The 14,848-nt window shown below is 42.5% G+C and overlaps 1 protein-coding gene and 1 long non-coding RNA gene across 2 annotated transcripts in view; one reads left to right on the top strand and one right to left on the bottom strand.

Moving 5' to 3' along the window:
* LOC101833663 (putative uncharacterized protein CXorf58) overlaps positions 1-14,531 on the top strand; it is a 28,434-nt gene extending 13,903 nt beyond the window's left edge. The window contains exons 5-8 of the mRNA XM_040744208.1: positions 4,210-4,341; positions 8,681-8,910; positions 11,908-12,064; positions 14,061-14,531. Of these exons, the coding sequence (XP_040600142.1) occupies positions 4,210-4,341; positions 8,681-8,910; positions 11,908-12,064; positions 14,061-14,234 (693 nt within the window). The 3' untranslated portion in view covers positions 14,235-14,531. The remainder of the gene's footprint in view (positions 1-4,209; positions 4,342-8,680; positions 8,911-11,907; positions 12,065-14,060) is intronic.
* LOC121139974 lies at positions 5,267-14,065 on the bottom strand. Its single transcript, XR_005876754.1, has 3 exons — positions 13,915-14,065; positions 7,565-7,630; positions 5,267-5,475 (listed from the first exon to the last, which is right to left on the bottom strand). It is a non-coding gene; the product is annotated as an uncharacterized LOC121139974 (long non-coding RNA).
* Positions 14,532-14,848: the final 317 nt, after the last annotated feature.

The raw sequence follows: 14,848 nt of genomic DNA, 5'->3' as shown, positions 1-14,848 counted from the left end.
TTGGTCCACCAGAGAATTTTCTACAACCTTGCTACCCAAAGCATGTGCAGCCTTACACACTGGCATCCACTGGACCATTTTAAAATGCAGAGCCTTGAAGCTGGAGAGATGGCTGAGCAATCAAAAGTGTGCACTACCCTTGCAGAGAGGCCAAGTTTAGTTCTCAGCACCCATATCAGGTGGCTCGCAACTACCTGTAACTCCAGCTTCAGAGGATTTTGTGTCCTTGCTGGCCTCCTTGGGCACCCGCATGCATGTGCACATGTGCGCACACACAATTAAAGAATAAAAATGATGGGGCTGGAGAAATGGCTCAGAGGTTAAGACTGCTCTTTGAGAGGTCCTGAGTTCAATTCCCAGCAACCGCATGGTGGCTCACAACCACCTGTAATGAGATCTGGTGCCCTCTTCTGGCGTGCAGGCATACACGCATATATAATAAGTAAATATTTAAAAAATAAACCAGTTACTACACTTACAGGCTAAAGAGCCTTAACTGTTGGCATCTAGCAACTGTTATTTTATGTTGAAAAATCCGTCTTTTTAAACTTTATTCACATAAGAAAAACATTAATAGCCACCCTTGTTATTGATTATTCTCTCTTTTTGTCTCCCTCCCTCTCTCTCTCACCCTTCTGCTCTTTTTCCCCACACTGTGTCAAGATTCAAATATATTAGGCTGGCCTCAGACTCATGCGGCTAAACTTGAACATCTGATTCTCCTTATTAATACTCCTATACTTATTAATACAGGTGAACCCCACCATATCTGATTTGGACAGTAAATTCTGAGGATCAAACTCGTGGCTTCATGCATGCTAGGCAAGCACTCTTGCTATGTTTGTCAGTCCTGCTTGATCACTTAGGGATGAGGGAGTACAAACTCTGGAGGTTAGCGTCAAGTGTCTTCCCCATTCATTTTCCATCTTGAGTTTTGAGACAGAGTCTCTCATTGAACGTGGGGCTCACCAATTTATTTAACTAAGCTGGCTAGCCAGTAAGATTCAGGGATCTGCCTGTCCCTGTCCCACAGCGCTGGGATTTCAGATGTATGCCACAATGGACACGGTGATATATCTTACATGCGTACTGGTGATCAGAACTCCAGCCCTCACACTTAGGCAGCAAGCACTTTACCAATTGAGCTGTCTACTTAGCTCCTCTGGCCCAACTTGATCAATTAACTGTAATCTCAAATGTGCATTATTTCATTTCATTCCCATAAAAACTAGTCTGTATGTTTTGTTAGTCTATCCTCACTCTTTAAAAAAAGTTTGAGACCAGCATGGTCTATAGAGCGAGTTCCAGGACAGCCTCCAAAACAATACAGAGAAACCCTGTCTAAAAAGCCAAAGGGAAAAAAAAAAGAAGAAGAAGAAGAAGAAGAAGAATCTGAAAGTAGAAAGGAGACTAATGGGAAAGAGGAAAGGGACCATCGGGAATAGGAGGAAAATATATATGAATAAAAGTGCCGCTGGTCGTTGGTGGTAAACGCCTTTAATCCCAGAATCCCAGCACTCGGGAGGCAGAGGCAAGTGGATCTCTGTGAGTTCGAAGCCAGCCTGGTCTACAGAGCAAGTTCCAGGACAGGCTCCAAAGCAACACAGAGAAACCCTGTCTCAGAAAAAAAAAGAAATGCCATAAGGCCTAATAATGAAAAAATAAAATCACATATTAAATAAATAAATGACAGACCAAGTAACTCAGTTAAAACCTCAGAACTGGACAGCGAAAGAACTGAGAAAAAAGTTCATATTCTTGAGAGATGCACTCTCACCCTGGACTCTTGGGGGAGGGTCTAGGCCCTGCCCTGGATGAAATGACAGACTCTGGAGATCCCCCAAGGAGGGCCTCACCCTCCCTGGGGAAATGAGGGAGTATTGGGGGTTGGGGGAGGGCACGGGAAGAGGGGAGGGAAACGCAGAGGGACCTGGAATTGACATGTGAAGCAACCTCGTTTCTAATTTAAATTTAAATTTAAAAATAAAAAAGAGAAAAAAGTTCATATTCTTAAACACCCCTGAGCTAAGGTAACACTGTTCTTCTCTCACGTGGCCCTCCTTCCATTCACTGTTTGACAAACGCCATTCTCTCTTTGTCTGTGGGAAAAGCTAGAATGTGAAGCCGGGCATGGTGGCACACTCCTTTAATCCCACACTCAGGAGGCAGAGGCGGGCGGATCTCCAGCCTGGTCTACAGAGTGAGTTCCAGGCAGCCAGAGCTACAAAGAGAAACCCAGTCTCTATTTTCTTCCCATTCCATTTTCCTATATGCACCATCAAAGCTTTGGAATTCAAAACAAAATAAAAAAGGACTGTTCTGGATAATAAAAATGAGAATTAGAGAGGAAAATATGTGAAGGCAAGATATTGTGTTGTGCTTTACATGAAAAGAAAAGAAGCTCCGGGCTTTTGCTCTGACAGAGTTCTCTCCATACTCTCCCAATAGCACGTTCTGGGGTCCCGAGGAAACAATTGATCTGGAATAGAGAGAGATTTGGATTTGCTTCTCTGCCAGCCTCCCTCCACATAAGCAGACCCTTTGTGGCCGGAAGCACCAATCCATATTATAAATGGGGTTGGATGATTCAGCACATGCTTACGGCAGCATGGGCGTATTTAAGTCTCCCCCAGTATGTGTAGCTATTAGCAGGATAGATATACGTGGGAGAGTGTGATATACCTAGAGCCAAGACAAAGAATCTTCACCCTCTGTTTTCTGTGATTTCTCTCTCACTGGTCTCTCAGACATTGTCCTTGAATGTAAACCGGACATTTTAGAAAGAAGGAAAAATCCTTGAATGTAAACTGTTGACATTTTAGAAAAAAGGAAAAATCCTTAATTTGCTTCTCTGCAGCTACTGAGAATGAAATCTAAAGGAAAGGGAGGTGTAAGCAACCCGACACATCTACATTTCTGTTTGGAAGTTATGAGTTAACTAACAGAAAAGAGTGTCAGTTCCAACAACACATTTTATTCTAGTTCCCAAGACACCCTGTTTAATCATCAGGTGAATTTCTTTTCACTGATAGCACAAGCGAGATTATGGTTGTTCTTTTGTTTTCATTTAAATGAAAAGAACGATTTGTTTTGGAGACAGGGTTTCTCTGTGTAGCCTTAGCTGTCCTGAAACTCGCTCACTCTCTCTGTAGACCGAGTGACCTCGAACTCACAGAGATCCGCCTGCCTCTGCCTCCTAAGAGCTGGGACTAAAGGCATGTGCCACCAACGCCTGGCTGAAAAGAATGTTTTTTTTTTTTTAAGAAAAACATATCTTTAAAACTGTGGCCCAGGCTGGAGAGAAAGCTCAGTGGTTAAGAGTACAGACTGTTCCTGTGGAGGACAGCAGTGCAGTTCCCAGTGTGCACATGAGGCAGCTTACAGCTGACTAACAGCAACTCCAGGAGATCTGGTGCCCTCTTCCTGCCTCCTTGGGCACTGTGCTCACATGAACAAATTCACATGCATATACACATAATCAAATAGAAAAATAAAATCTTTTTTAAGATTGAAAAACACATTTTTACGTTGTGCTGGTGTATCGTTTGCCTATCACATGTGTGCAGTGCCCACAGAGGCCAGAAGAGGGCATCAGATTCCCCTGGAATGGGAGTAATCATGGTTGGTAGCTGTCATGTGAGTGCTCTTATGTGCTGAACCATGTTTCCAGGCCCAAATTAAAATCTTTTTAAAAATTAAAAACTATGATCCCTTGAGGACTGTAGACTCAACTATACCTGTAGTTTTATTTTTAAACTGCGTATCAGTGTCTCTAGCAACAAATTTCAAATGGTTTTAAAATCCCTATATAAACCAGACATGGAGATCCACCCCTAAAATCCTAGCGCTTGAGAGGTGGAAGCAAGAAGTTTAAGTTCATCCTTGACTACACAGCAAGTTTAAGGCCAGCCCAGGGTTACATGAGACTGTGTCTCAAAACAAATTCCTATATAGCTGGGCATGGTGGCTCATGCCTGTAGTGCCAGCATTGAGGGAGCTGTACTACATTGACCAACCTGTACTACAGAGTAATACCTTATTTAACTCCTTCCTCTCCTTCCTCTCCTCCCCCAAATTTCCTTTTTGTAAATGTAGCCTTTCTATTACTAGCAAGTTCATAAAAGACAGGAACAGTATTTCTCAGAATATATATAAAATGTGTGCCAATGATTAAAAATATATTATTTTGAAAATCGACTTTCTTTATAGGCAGTGGCTGATGCTTACAAGATAATGGGGGAAAGGAAATTTTGTCAACAAATTATGGAAGATGAGCATCTTTTCCAGAAATTCAAAGTAACTGATCGCATGGATGTTGTCACAGTGCAAGATTACATGCAAGTAAGGAATTTGGATATAGATATTAAAAAGGCTTGCCTGACCCTATTCTCTAACAAGAAAGAATCATAATTTTTATTTTTTTTTGAAACAGGATTTCTCTTTGTAGCCTTGGCAGTCTTGGAACTCGCTCTGTAGGCCAGGCTGGCCTCAAACCCACAGAGATCCTCCTGCACCTGCCTCCCGAGGGCTGGGATTAAAGGTGAGTGCCACCACCGCCCAGCTCATTATTTTTTTTAGTTGTGATAAAACACACACAACATAAAATTGACCATTTTGGGGGCTAGAGATATGGTTCAGTGGTTAAGAGTTCAATTCCCTGTCTATAACTCCGGTTCCAGGGGATCTGACACCCTCAAGCCAATGCATATAAAATAAAAATTTAACAAAATAGCATGGGTGGGGTTAGAGAGATGGCTCAAAGGTTAAGAGTGCTTGCTGTGTTTTCAGAGGACCTGAGTTCAGTTCCCAGCACCCACATCACACAGTTCACAACTACTTGTAACACCAGCCTCAGAGGAGCCAGTGCCCTCTTCTGGCCTCTGTGGGTACAGCATACACATACTCAAGCATGCATACATACATACTCAGGAGGGAGAAAAATAAAATTAAATTTTTTTAAAGAAAAAAGTTACCAATTTGAGACTGCCGAGATGGCCTAGCAGGTAAAAATACTAGACAGCAAACCCAAAATCGTGAGTTTGATCCCCAGGGCCTACATGGTAGAAGGAAAGAACCAACTCCACTAAGATGCCTTCTAACCTCTTACGTCACGTAAGTGCTCCCCACATGCGCACGTGCACACACACACACGCACACACACACACACACACACACACACTAAACAAAATGTGTAACTTTTTGAAACTAATGAGTGAAGAGTTGCCTCTAGTTGCAAGATACGGAAAGAATGAGAAAGCAACAAGAGTTCTGTTCAAAGGCTCTTGATATTCCTGGGGAAATGGTGATTGCTCAGTTTAAGGATGTATGTCTTCAGATGCAGGAGAGAGAGTAAAGGCAGTGGGCCTTGGTGACAGACAGGGAGAGAAACTGAAGATATGTCTGGCATGACTCCTGGATTTCTGGTTTGCATAGCTGGATAGAGCAGTGCTGAATTGGAGCACTTACGAGGCACACCTGAAAAAAAAATAATAATACTTTTGTAACAGTCCTTCCCATTTTTCTACTAACAAATCCAAAGAGGCAAACATTGATGAAAAATTACCAATATTCTGATTCCTAATATAATAATAATAATAATGTATGTGACCTTAGCTTCTTCCTAATAATGTATGTGCCTTACTTTGACATATGAAGTTAACTCAGGGCCTTGGAGACTCTTGGTTGTGCTTTCTTTCTTTTAGAGACTTAAGCTATGAGACTCAGGAATTAGATCAGAAAATAAACGAAGCTAGGGATTCCAACCATTCACAGGTTGTGAATATGTCAAGGATTGGGGTCACAGAGAGAAGGCCCCAAATATTTACACTGGCAAAGAGAGATAAGATTATTTGTGTGAGTGAATGGCATTTTTAAAGATATTGCCTGGTATATCATTTCCTTTCATCTTCAAGTTTGTAAATCCTGCAACTCTCTTTATGGATGAGAAAAATGAAGCTTTAACGAGGTCCAAAAACTCACCCAACGTCACACAGTGAATGAGTGGCAAAGGAGATCAGTGACAGACTCGAGACGTTTACTAATTGTACCACTGTACTCCTGGGACATAAAGTAACAGACATGCTCACTATGCAGGTAGCATGGGACTAAAAGAATGGGTGATATGAGCTGAAACTATACAAAAACATTTCACTTTTTTATTGTTTTGACACAAGATCTCATGTAGCCCAGGTTGACCTCAAATTTGCGATATAGCCAGAGGATGACCTTGAACTCCTAATCTTCCAGTCACCACATTCCAAGAGCAGGGACTACAGGTTCATGCTACCACTCTTTGCTGTTTGCTCTCCAATGTGTGTGGATCTGATTTTTTTTTCAGCACGGGAGCTTGAACCCAGGTCCCTTGCATAATAGGCAAGCACTCTACCCCTAAACTATGTCCCCAGCCCCATGCAAAGCAAACTTAGCAATCAGTAGAGAAAATTGCTTGGCACTCGGGAGGCAGAGGCAGGCAGATCTCTGTGAGTTCGAGGCCAGCCTGGTCTACAGAGTGAGTTCCAAGACAGCCTCCAAAACGATACAGAGAAATTTTGTCTCAAAAAAACTATTACAATAGAAATGAAAGACTTAAAACATTTAGTGCAGTACTATTTAATATACTGAGAGCGAAAGTTTTATTTCTTTGTTAAAAAATAATCAGCTGTGAAAGTTTTTTTGGTTTTTGGTTTTTGGTTTTGTCTTTGTTTTTGGTTTTGGTTTTCGAGACCGGGTTTCTCTGTATCGTTTTGGAGGCTGTCATGGAACTCGCTGACCAGGCTGGCCTCCCGAGTGCTGGGATTAAAGGTGTGCGCCACCAACGCCCGGCTCAGCTGTGAAAGTTTTAATTCTTTGTTAAAAAACAATCAGCTGTGAAAACACGAAAAGCCAATGGGTGAAGTACATGACTTGTCAATCTCAATAAAGTTGTGAGTGTAACAGATTGGGGGTGTAGCTCGATGGTATGGTGCCTTGAGTTCATTCCCCACCACAGGCAAGAACAAAGAAAAGCCATGGGAGAAAAAGCATAATCAAGAATAATTTGAAATCTGTGGCTCAGGCCTATAATCCTAGATGTTTAGGAAACTGATGCAGGAGGATCACAAGTTCAAAGCCTGCCTGAGGTACAGAATAAGTGCACAGCCAACGTTTCAAGACTGTTATCAAAGTTTTTAAATTTAAGGTTGAGGGGGAGAGAATTAGTCTAGCATGCACGCGGTCCTAAGTTCCGCCCTCAGTCCACCCCCTACCAAAAGAGCCCTTGGAAGAATGCTGGCCTTCTTGTTCTCAGGTGAGTTACTGTGGGGACGAACTGTCTTTGCTGTGTCTCTGTTACTTGTCACACTCCTAAGTTTGAATCGGGTGCTGACATTTTAGCCTTCATATTTTCTATGTTGCAAAGTATGTTAGATTTCTCCTAATGTGAAGCTTTTTCTGCCAGTGGCACTTTGTTCTTCTTACCAAGGCCACATATGTGGGTATGTTCACCTTCACCAAATCCCTCTAGCTGTACATTGCCAGTTTCTTAAACTGCCACCTTTTATAGCCACCCGTTTCTTCTACAACTCACTTTTCACTGCATTCCAGACTCAATTCCAGTGACACCACATTTGGTTTCTTTGTTGGCCAAGTCTGCCTTTGAAAAAAAAGATTTATTTTTATTAATCATATGTATGGGGCAAGATTGTGTGCACACAAGTGCAGATGTCCAAAGAGGCCAGAAGAGGCCGTTGCATCCCTGGAGCTGGAGTTACAAGTGGTTGTGAGCCACCTGACATGAGTGCTGGGAACCTACCTCAGGCCCTTTCCACGAGCAGCGTGTGCTCTTAACTGCCCAGCCATGTCTCCAGTTCACAATTCCCCATTTTGATTATTCATTGTCTGTAAAATGTCACATGGGCTTATCATTGTGATGCAAAGAGGTCACAGAACTACATATTTGCTGTCTGTATGTGAACTCATTAATGGATTCACAGTGACCAAGCACTGACATTTTTAGAGCCAGGATATGACTTGTCACTAAATATGACTGCACAGTCATCACTGGTGAAGTAGGCTGTGAATTGAAGATCTAGCTGCAGAGTGTGTGCCTTATGCAAAGGTTTGCAGTTATATTGTGAGAACTGGAACCGGCTGCTTCTTGCTGAGAGACTGATTCTACTCAGCAAAATGGTGGCAACTGACCCTTCTGCATGATGTCACATGGGTACACCTGTGTGTTTGTGTGCATGAAAGTGGGTGCACACAAAATTTGAGCGTATGTAGTAGACCCTAAAGGCCTTACTCCTAACACTGTAGCTCCTCATCCTTTATGATGTTAAGTTGAATATATAAGTCGCGTTTTTAAATTGCTTGCTTGATATCATTTTTATTGGAAAAAAGGTAAAGTCAGATTCCTACAAATATTGCAAATAAAGATAATGAAATCCTCCACTTAGCACCAGAGATTAACTCATCATTTTTAAAATAGTGTGTGCCGGTGTTTGTGCATTAGATAAACGTTTAGTGAGTGTGGCGCTGTGTGATCTGAAGCTGCATGGCATGGGTCGTGCCTTCCAGTAAGGGAATTAGGATGAATATAGACAGCAGAAACATCTAGGTGGAGTGAAAGTCACAGGAGGGAGATGCCAATAGAATTTAGAGATGAGCACCAATAACTGGGCTCTCTGCATTTTTCCCCATATAGTACTGCAGCCTTATGGACAAGACCCCTGCATCATCTGGTGGCAAGAATAACCACTGGCGAAGATTAAACCTCAGATACATTCCCAAAACAATGATGATGTACGACATAGTTGATTATGCAGAGTCTGGAGTCATCTCAAACCGTTTACAAAAAGAAATGAAGTATTTGTTACAGAAGCCACGAACAGAAGCGATGCGTCAGCACCAGCTACAGATTGTCTCGAAAGTTAGGTAAAAGCCCATTATTCTTGAGGTTACAACACTAAAAGCATTCCTGAAAATGTTCCCTTTCTGATACATAGTCCACTAAAGATAACCGTAAGGCACACGGGAAAATTTGAGTTGGGGAAGATTGTCCCAAATATATGCATCTTTGTAAGCAGAACACTAACAAAAAGGCCAGTTGGTACTGAGGTGATAACTTGTGCCACCAGGCAGCCACCTCAGGATGCCAAGAGGCTGTGCTGGTAAATGTGCAAACAGTGCAGGGGTAAAGAACCCTGGTGACACTTTCATTGGAACAGGCAGACACAGATGCTGCTGCTGGAAGAGAAGCCTCAGGCCATCATGGCTTCCTTTCAAGAGAACATAAGAGGCCATGCAACGGGGGAGTCATCCTAGGTCAGGGAGTGATGGGGCACAGTAGAGTGAGTCAGGGGTTAGTGAGTGTGCCTCTCGGGGGAGAGGGGTCTCCGTGCAACTGTTAATATTTTTGTTTTCATAAATACAACCAAAAGAGCTCCCACTGCCCATGCAGCACAGAGCCAAAGGCTCTGTGCCTTCCTGTTGAAAGCCGTAATTGTCCTCTCTCCTGGCTCCCATTGCCTAGGATCAGTTGTATAATTTACAGTGGCAATATTCCCTTCTTTACCAATGACAAGCAAACATGTTCATATTTTGGACAACTGTGTTGTAGCAAAATATATGTATTAGGGTCCGAAACAACAGGAACAGAATGCTATTATTCCAATTAGATTGCTTTTCATTTCCTTTGCTAAGAATCACCCAACCCATTTTATTTCTAAATTAATCTGGCTTCCTTAAGAAAAAGAAAGGGGTGCTAAGGCTGAAGAGGACTTGTTGATATGTATTTTCCCACACATATACTTGCAATGAGATGAATTCCTTTAGACTACAAAGAATACACTGGCAGGCAAACATACTGGGGATGCTCAGGAGTGGAGATGAAAGGTGTTGACCCAACAAAGTAATTTAACTCTCTTATTTTATAGTCAACGCTGTGCACTTTCCAGACAGATAGCCTGGCTCAAGGCACAGTCTGTCATCATGGAATAGATTTTCTCTAACTCATACATATGAACATTGAATATAGAACTTAACCCTATTACCACTAAGGTCAAATAAATGATGTCATTTTCCTCACTGCCATATATAACCTTGAGCTCCCTGCTATTTGGATTCACGCTACTGATTATCCAAGAATGAGTCATTTAGGAGCCAGACAGCTCGCCAAATTTTTAACCAACTGAAGAAGAAAAATATTTTCCTAAGAGCATCTTTGGATAAAGTCCTAGTCTGGGATCAGGAATTGAGTTGGAGCAGTTGATTTGGGAGGTGATCCCAGGACCTATGAGGGGGTAGGGCAGTAAAACAGAAAGGAACATACTCCGGACTGCGTGTTAGCAAGCCAGTTACCACTGGGGCTACCTGGAGCTTCGTCCTTCCTGGGACTGTTAGAGCCAGTGTGCAATGTGCAACTCAGTTATCCCACTGGGCACACTAGTGTCCCATGGCCATTGGTTAAGTGCTGGCCAGCAGGGGCAGTGTTCTTGGTTGCTTTTAATCTTCTCTGCACGTGGACTCTTGTTCTGAAAGACGGTTGTAAGGATGAATGAATGACACAGGTGCTGGCAGGTGATAATAAAGCCAATGGGGTGAATGATGTAACCCCACCCTGATTGAATAAAACAGCTTCACTAGGCTGGGGAGATGGCTCAGCGGACAAAGTGCTTGCTACACAAGCGTGAGAACCAGAGTTCAGATCCCCAGAGGCCATGTCAAAAGTCAGGCAGGTGTGGTAGCCACTTGTCATCTCAGCACTCAGGACACAGACAAGCTCACTGCCAGACTAGCCAGAAATGGTGAGCTCCGCATCCAGAAGAGATTTAGTTATCCTCAATAAATAAAACTGGACAGCAATCGAGAAAGACACCTGACATCAGCTGTGGGCCTTGACAACACAATCAGACAGTGCTTGCATACACACACACACACACACACACACACACACACACACACGTGAGCCCACATATGTGTGAAAACATGCACACATACACGGAGCCACACAAATGCATACACAAATAAATACCTTCATCATGAAACCCATTCCTTTGTATGCTAACCTTAAAATTAATTTTTAAAGGAAGCTTGCTTTTTTCAGCTGTTATGAAACGTAAATTCTGGCATTTGTTACGGTATTTAAAAAAATTCATGCTAGGTGTGGTGGTGCCTTTAATCTCAGCATTCAGGACAGGACGCTTACTTCTGTAAGTCTGAGGCCAGCCCGGACAACAACCTTGTCAAAAACCAAACAGAACAAAAACAAGCAAACAAAAAAACATTCATGTGGCCACTACACAGGCTTTTCTAAGAAGGTCTATTTTGGATTGATAGCAGGTTTTGACCATTTTTATCATCGTAGTTGTCAACGCCATCATCATATAAGCACCTCTACAAGTATCAGGTAAAGAACAATGCTGTGCCTTTTTTTGCCTTTTTGAAATGGTCTTGCTCAGATTGGCTTTGAGCTCAGTAATATAATCCAGCTGGCCTTGACCTCACGATCTTCCTGCCTCTGCCTCCTATATTCTGGAAAGAGTGTGCTGTCATGCCTGGATGTTTAAGAATGGAAAATGCAGATGGCTATGGTGTGGTGGTGCATGCTTTTAATCTCAGCTCACAGGAGGCAAAGACAGCTGGGTCTCTGAGTTTGAGGACAGCCTGGTTTACAGAGGAGTTCCATGATAGCCAAGACCACACAGAGGAACTCTGTCTTGAAAAACAAAAACAAGAAAAGAAAAAAGAAAAATGCTATGTAAAGTCATAGAAATGATTACTTTAACCTAAAGACTGACATGCAGTGTTGCTTCACTTACTGAGGTCTCTCAGTATGCTAGAGAATGTCCTAGAGTTTAGAATTTACTTCACATTTAAATCTTATTTTGTGTTCTTTTATTTTTTTCTGTCTCTTACACAAATGTCTTCTAGGTGTCCATCCATTACAACTGTCTGTCCTTTTTACCAGCCTTGGGAACAGCAAGGTAAGATGAAACATCTGGGCCGTCGATCCAAGCAAGCACAAAAGAAGGTTGAACAAATGAAAAAGGCCTACATGACAGATAAAAAAGAAAAGGCTTCCTCCAAGGTAACTGCAAATTCAACCAGCAGTGAACTCATTTGTTATTTTGGGCAATTTTCCAACTGCCTATGAGTAATTTTATTTGCACAAAGAGATGCAAGTTCAAGGCGGAAACAACTTTGGCATACCAATACCTGGGCAGTGTGAACCCACTTTCTGGAAACACCTATTTCCTTCCTTCCTTCCTTCCTTCCTTCCTTCCTTCCTTCCTTCCTTCCTTCCTTCCTTCCTTCCTTGCTTCCTCCCTACCTCCCTCCCTCCCTCCCTCCCTCCCTCCCTCCCTCCCTCCCTCCCTCCCTCCCTCCCTCCCTCCCTCCCTCCCTCCTTCCTTCCTTGTTTCACTATGTAGCCCTGGCTGACCTGGAACTCTGTATAAACCAGGCTGGTTTCAAACTCACAGAGTTCCGCCTGCCTCTACCTCCTGAGAACTGAGATTAAAAGCATGTGCCACCACAGCCAGCTGCATTTTCAATTCTTAAACATCCAGGCATGGCAGCACACTCTTTCCAGAACTGAGGAGGCAGAGGCAGGAAGATTGTGAGTTCAAGACCAGCTGGATTATATTAGTGAGCTCAAAGCCAACCTGAGTTGTATAGCAAGAACATTTCAAAAAGGCCAAAAAGGTGGGGAAAGTGTCCTGGAGAGATGGCCCAGTGGTCAGCAGTACTGACTTTCTCTTCCAGGGGACTCTGGTTCAATTCCCAGTGCCCACACTGCGCTTCCCAGCTATGTTGGACTCCAGTCCCAGGGGATCTGCACTCTATTATGTCCTCAAGATCACTGCAAGCACATGTTACACAGACCCACAAGCAGACAAAACACCCAGACACATTAAGTCAAAATGAAGGTTGAGACTCTTCTTACAAAAGGACTCTTACACAGTATTGGTAGCTATTCTGTTAAGCACCTGATGTATGGACTCCACATCAGCACAAGCAGGCAAAGAGGAAAGGAAGACTTGTTCCACAGATTGAATCCAGCACATCTCTCGAGTGCTAGTCTAATGAGAGCCATCCAGTGTGCGTGCTCAAAATGAAAACAGCGCCTCACAGGCACTGTACCCTCAGCTCTATCCCTACCTCTGTCATTTTTGACACATGGGGTTTTCTCTGTTCTCCAAGATGGCCTCTCCTTCTGGGCTCAAGTGATGGTCTCCCTTGAACCTCCTGAGTGGCTGGAGCTATAGGCTGGTGAGGTTCTGTTTAACCGTAAAATGCTATGTGATATAAAATCTGCCTCTATGCTTCCACACTGAAGGGCTACTTAAAAAGAACATGTTTTGATACACTACTGGGTGGTTTTTAAAAATTCTGCCTGACTGGCAAGATACTCAGCAAGTAAGGCTCTTGCTGCCAAGTCTAATGACCTGAGTTGATCCCGGGACCCCACATGTTGGAAGGAGAGAACCAACTCCCAAAAAGTTGCCTCTAACCTTCACACTTGTGTGTTCTCACATGCATGCATATTAAATAAATACATGAAAATATTTCTAATTCTGCTACAAATTTTGGAGGGTGAAGCTAAGTAAAGATAGAGAATAAAAATACAAAGTAGTAAAATCAAAATATGAAACACTTAATTTTTAAATTAATTTTTATCTAAATTTTTAAAAATCTTATTTTACATACCAACCCCAGTTCCCTTTCCCTCCCATCCTCCCATTCCCCCCATCAACTCCCCACCCCTCTCCCCATCCACTCCTCAGGGACGGTGAGCCTCCCCCCATGGGGGATCATCAAAGACTGACTCATGATTTAGGGAAGGACTTAGGCCCTCTCGCTTGTGTCTAGTCTGAGAGAGGATCCATCTATGGGGAATGGGCTCCCAAAACCCATTTGTGCACTAGGTATACATACTGGTTCCACTGCCAGAGGCCCCATAGACTTCCCAGGCCTCCCAACTGACACCTATGTTCAGGGGCCCTGGTTTGGTCCTATGCTTGTTCTCCAGCTGTCAGACTGGGGTCCGGAAACACTCTATTTTTGTTTGTAATTCCACCTAGGAAGCACAAGAAGACGAATCAGAAACAAAGAATAAGAAGGTCATCTTCTCCTCTCCATCTTTTGAAATTTTGGCAATTGAAGAACCCCCAACAGACACCAAACTTCAAAAAGAAGAAAAGGAATTATTTGCCTGGTATCAAGACCTATATGTTAAATATTCTTCATTGTTTTGAAACACTAACTGACAGAAAGCAACTGTTGTTCAACAGTATTGCTCTCTGTCTATAAATAAAAATCAGCTGAGCACAAGTAAGTCTTTACTATGCTTTCTTAACCAGATGCATAATGTATTTGTGGCCCTTTTGTATTACCATAGGTGGGAATGATTTTTACACTGAATGGATGGATTACTTCTATTAGATGCCCTAGATCTAGCAATATACAGTTTTGTTCAAGAAATGAGAAGCAAATTAATCCATAGGTGTTTAATTCAATGTTGATTTTTTTCATTAAAAATATTTGAAAGGCCATGCCTAGCATAAATATTTGAATTCACAGGATAAAGGGCTATTCTTGAATCGGCCTCCATTGCCTTTGTTTAGCAGCATGTTGTTTTTTATGGACTGGCTTTGGAATGACCTATTCTGAATTATAATAAAATGATAAAAATCTGTTATGACAGTGGGAATGACAAAGCATACCTAATCATTACTGAGCACTGTAAGCACCTGGAACAGAATGTAGCAGCGGCTTTGGATATTTTTCAAATAGAAAGACTGTTTTCAGTAATATTTTTCCATTTTGTTTTGAATTGACACATCTGCCTTCCTGATAAGAGCAAATTATT

This window comes from Mesocricetus auratus, unplaced genomic scaffold (genome assembly GCF_017639785.1).
Source record: "Mesocricetus auratus isolate SY011 unplaced genomic scaffold, BCM_Maur_2.0 Super-Scaffold_100003, whole genome shotgun sequence".
NCBI classification, from domain to species: domain Eukaryota; kingdom Metazoa; phylum Chordata; class Mammalia; order Rodentia; family Cricetidae; genus Mesocricetus; species Mesocricetus auratus.
The sequence above is the reverse complement of the archived record's forward strand: the minus strand, read 5'-3'. Positions and strand labels throughout refer to the sequence as shown.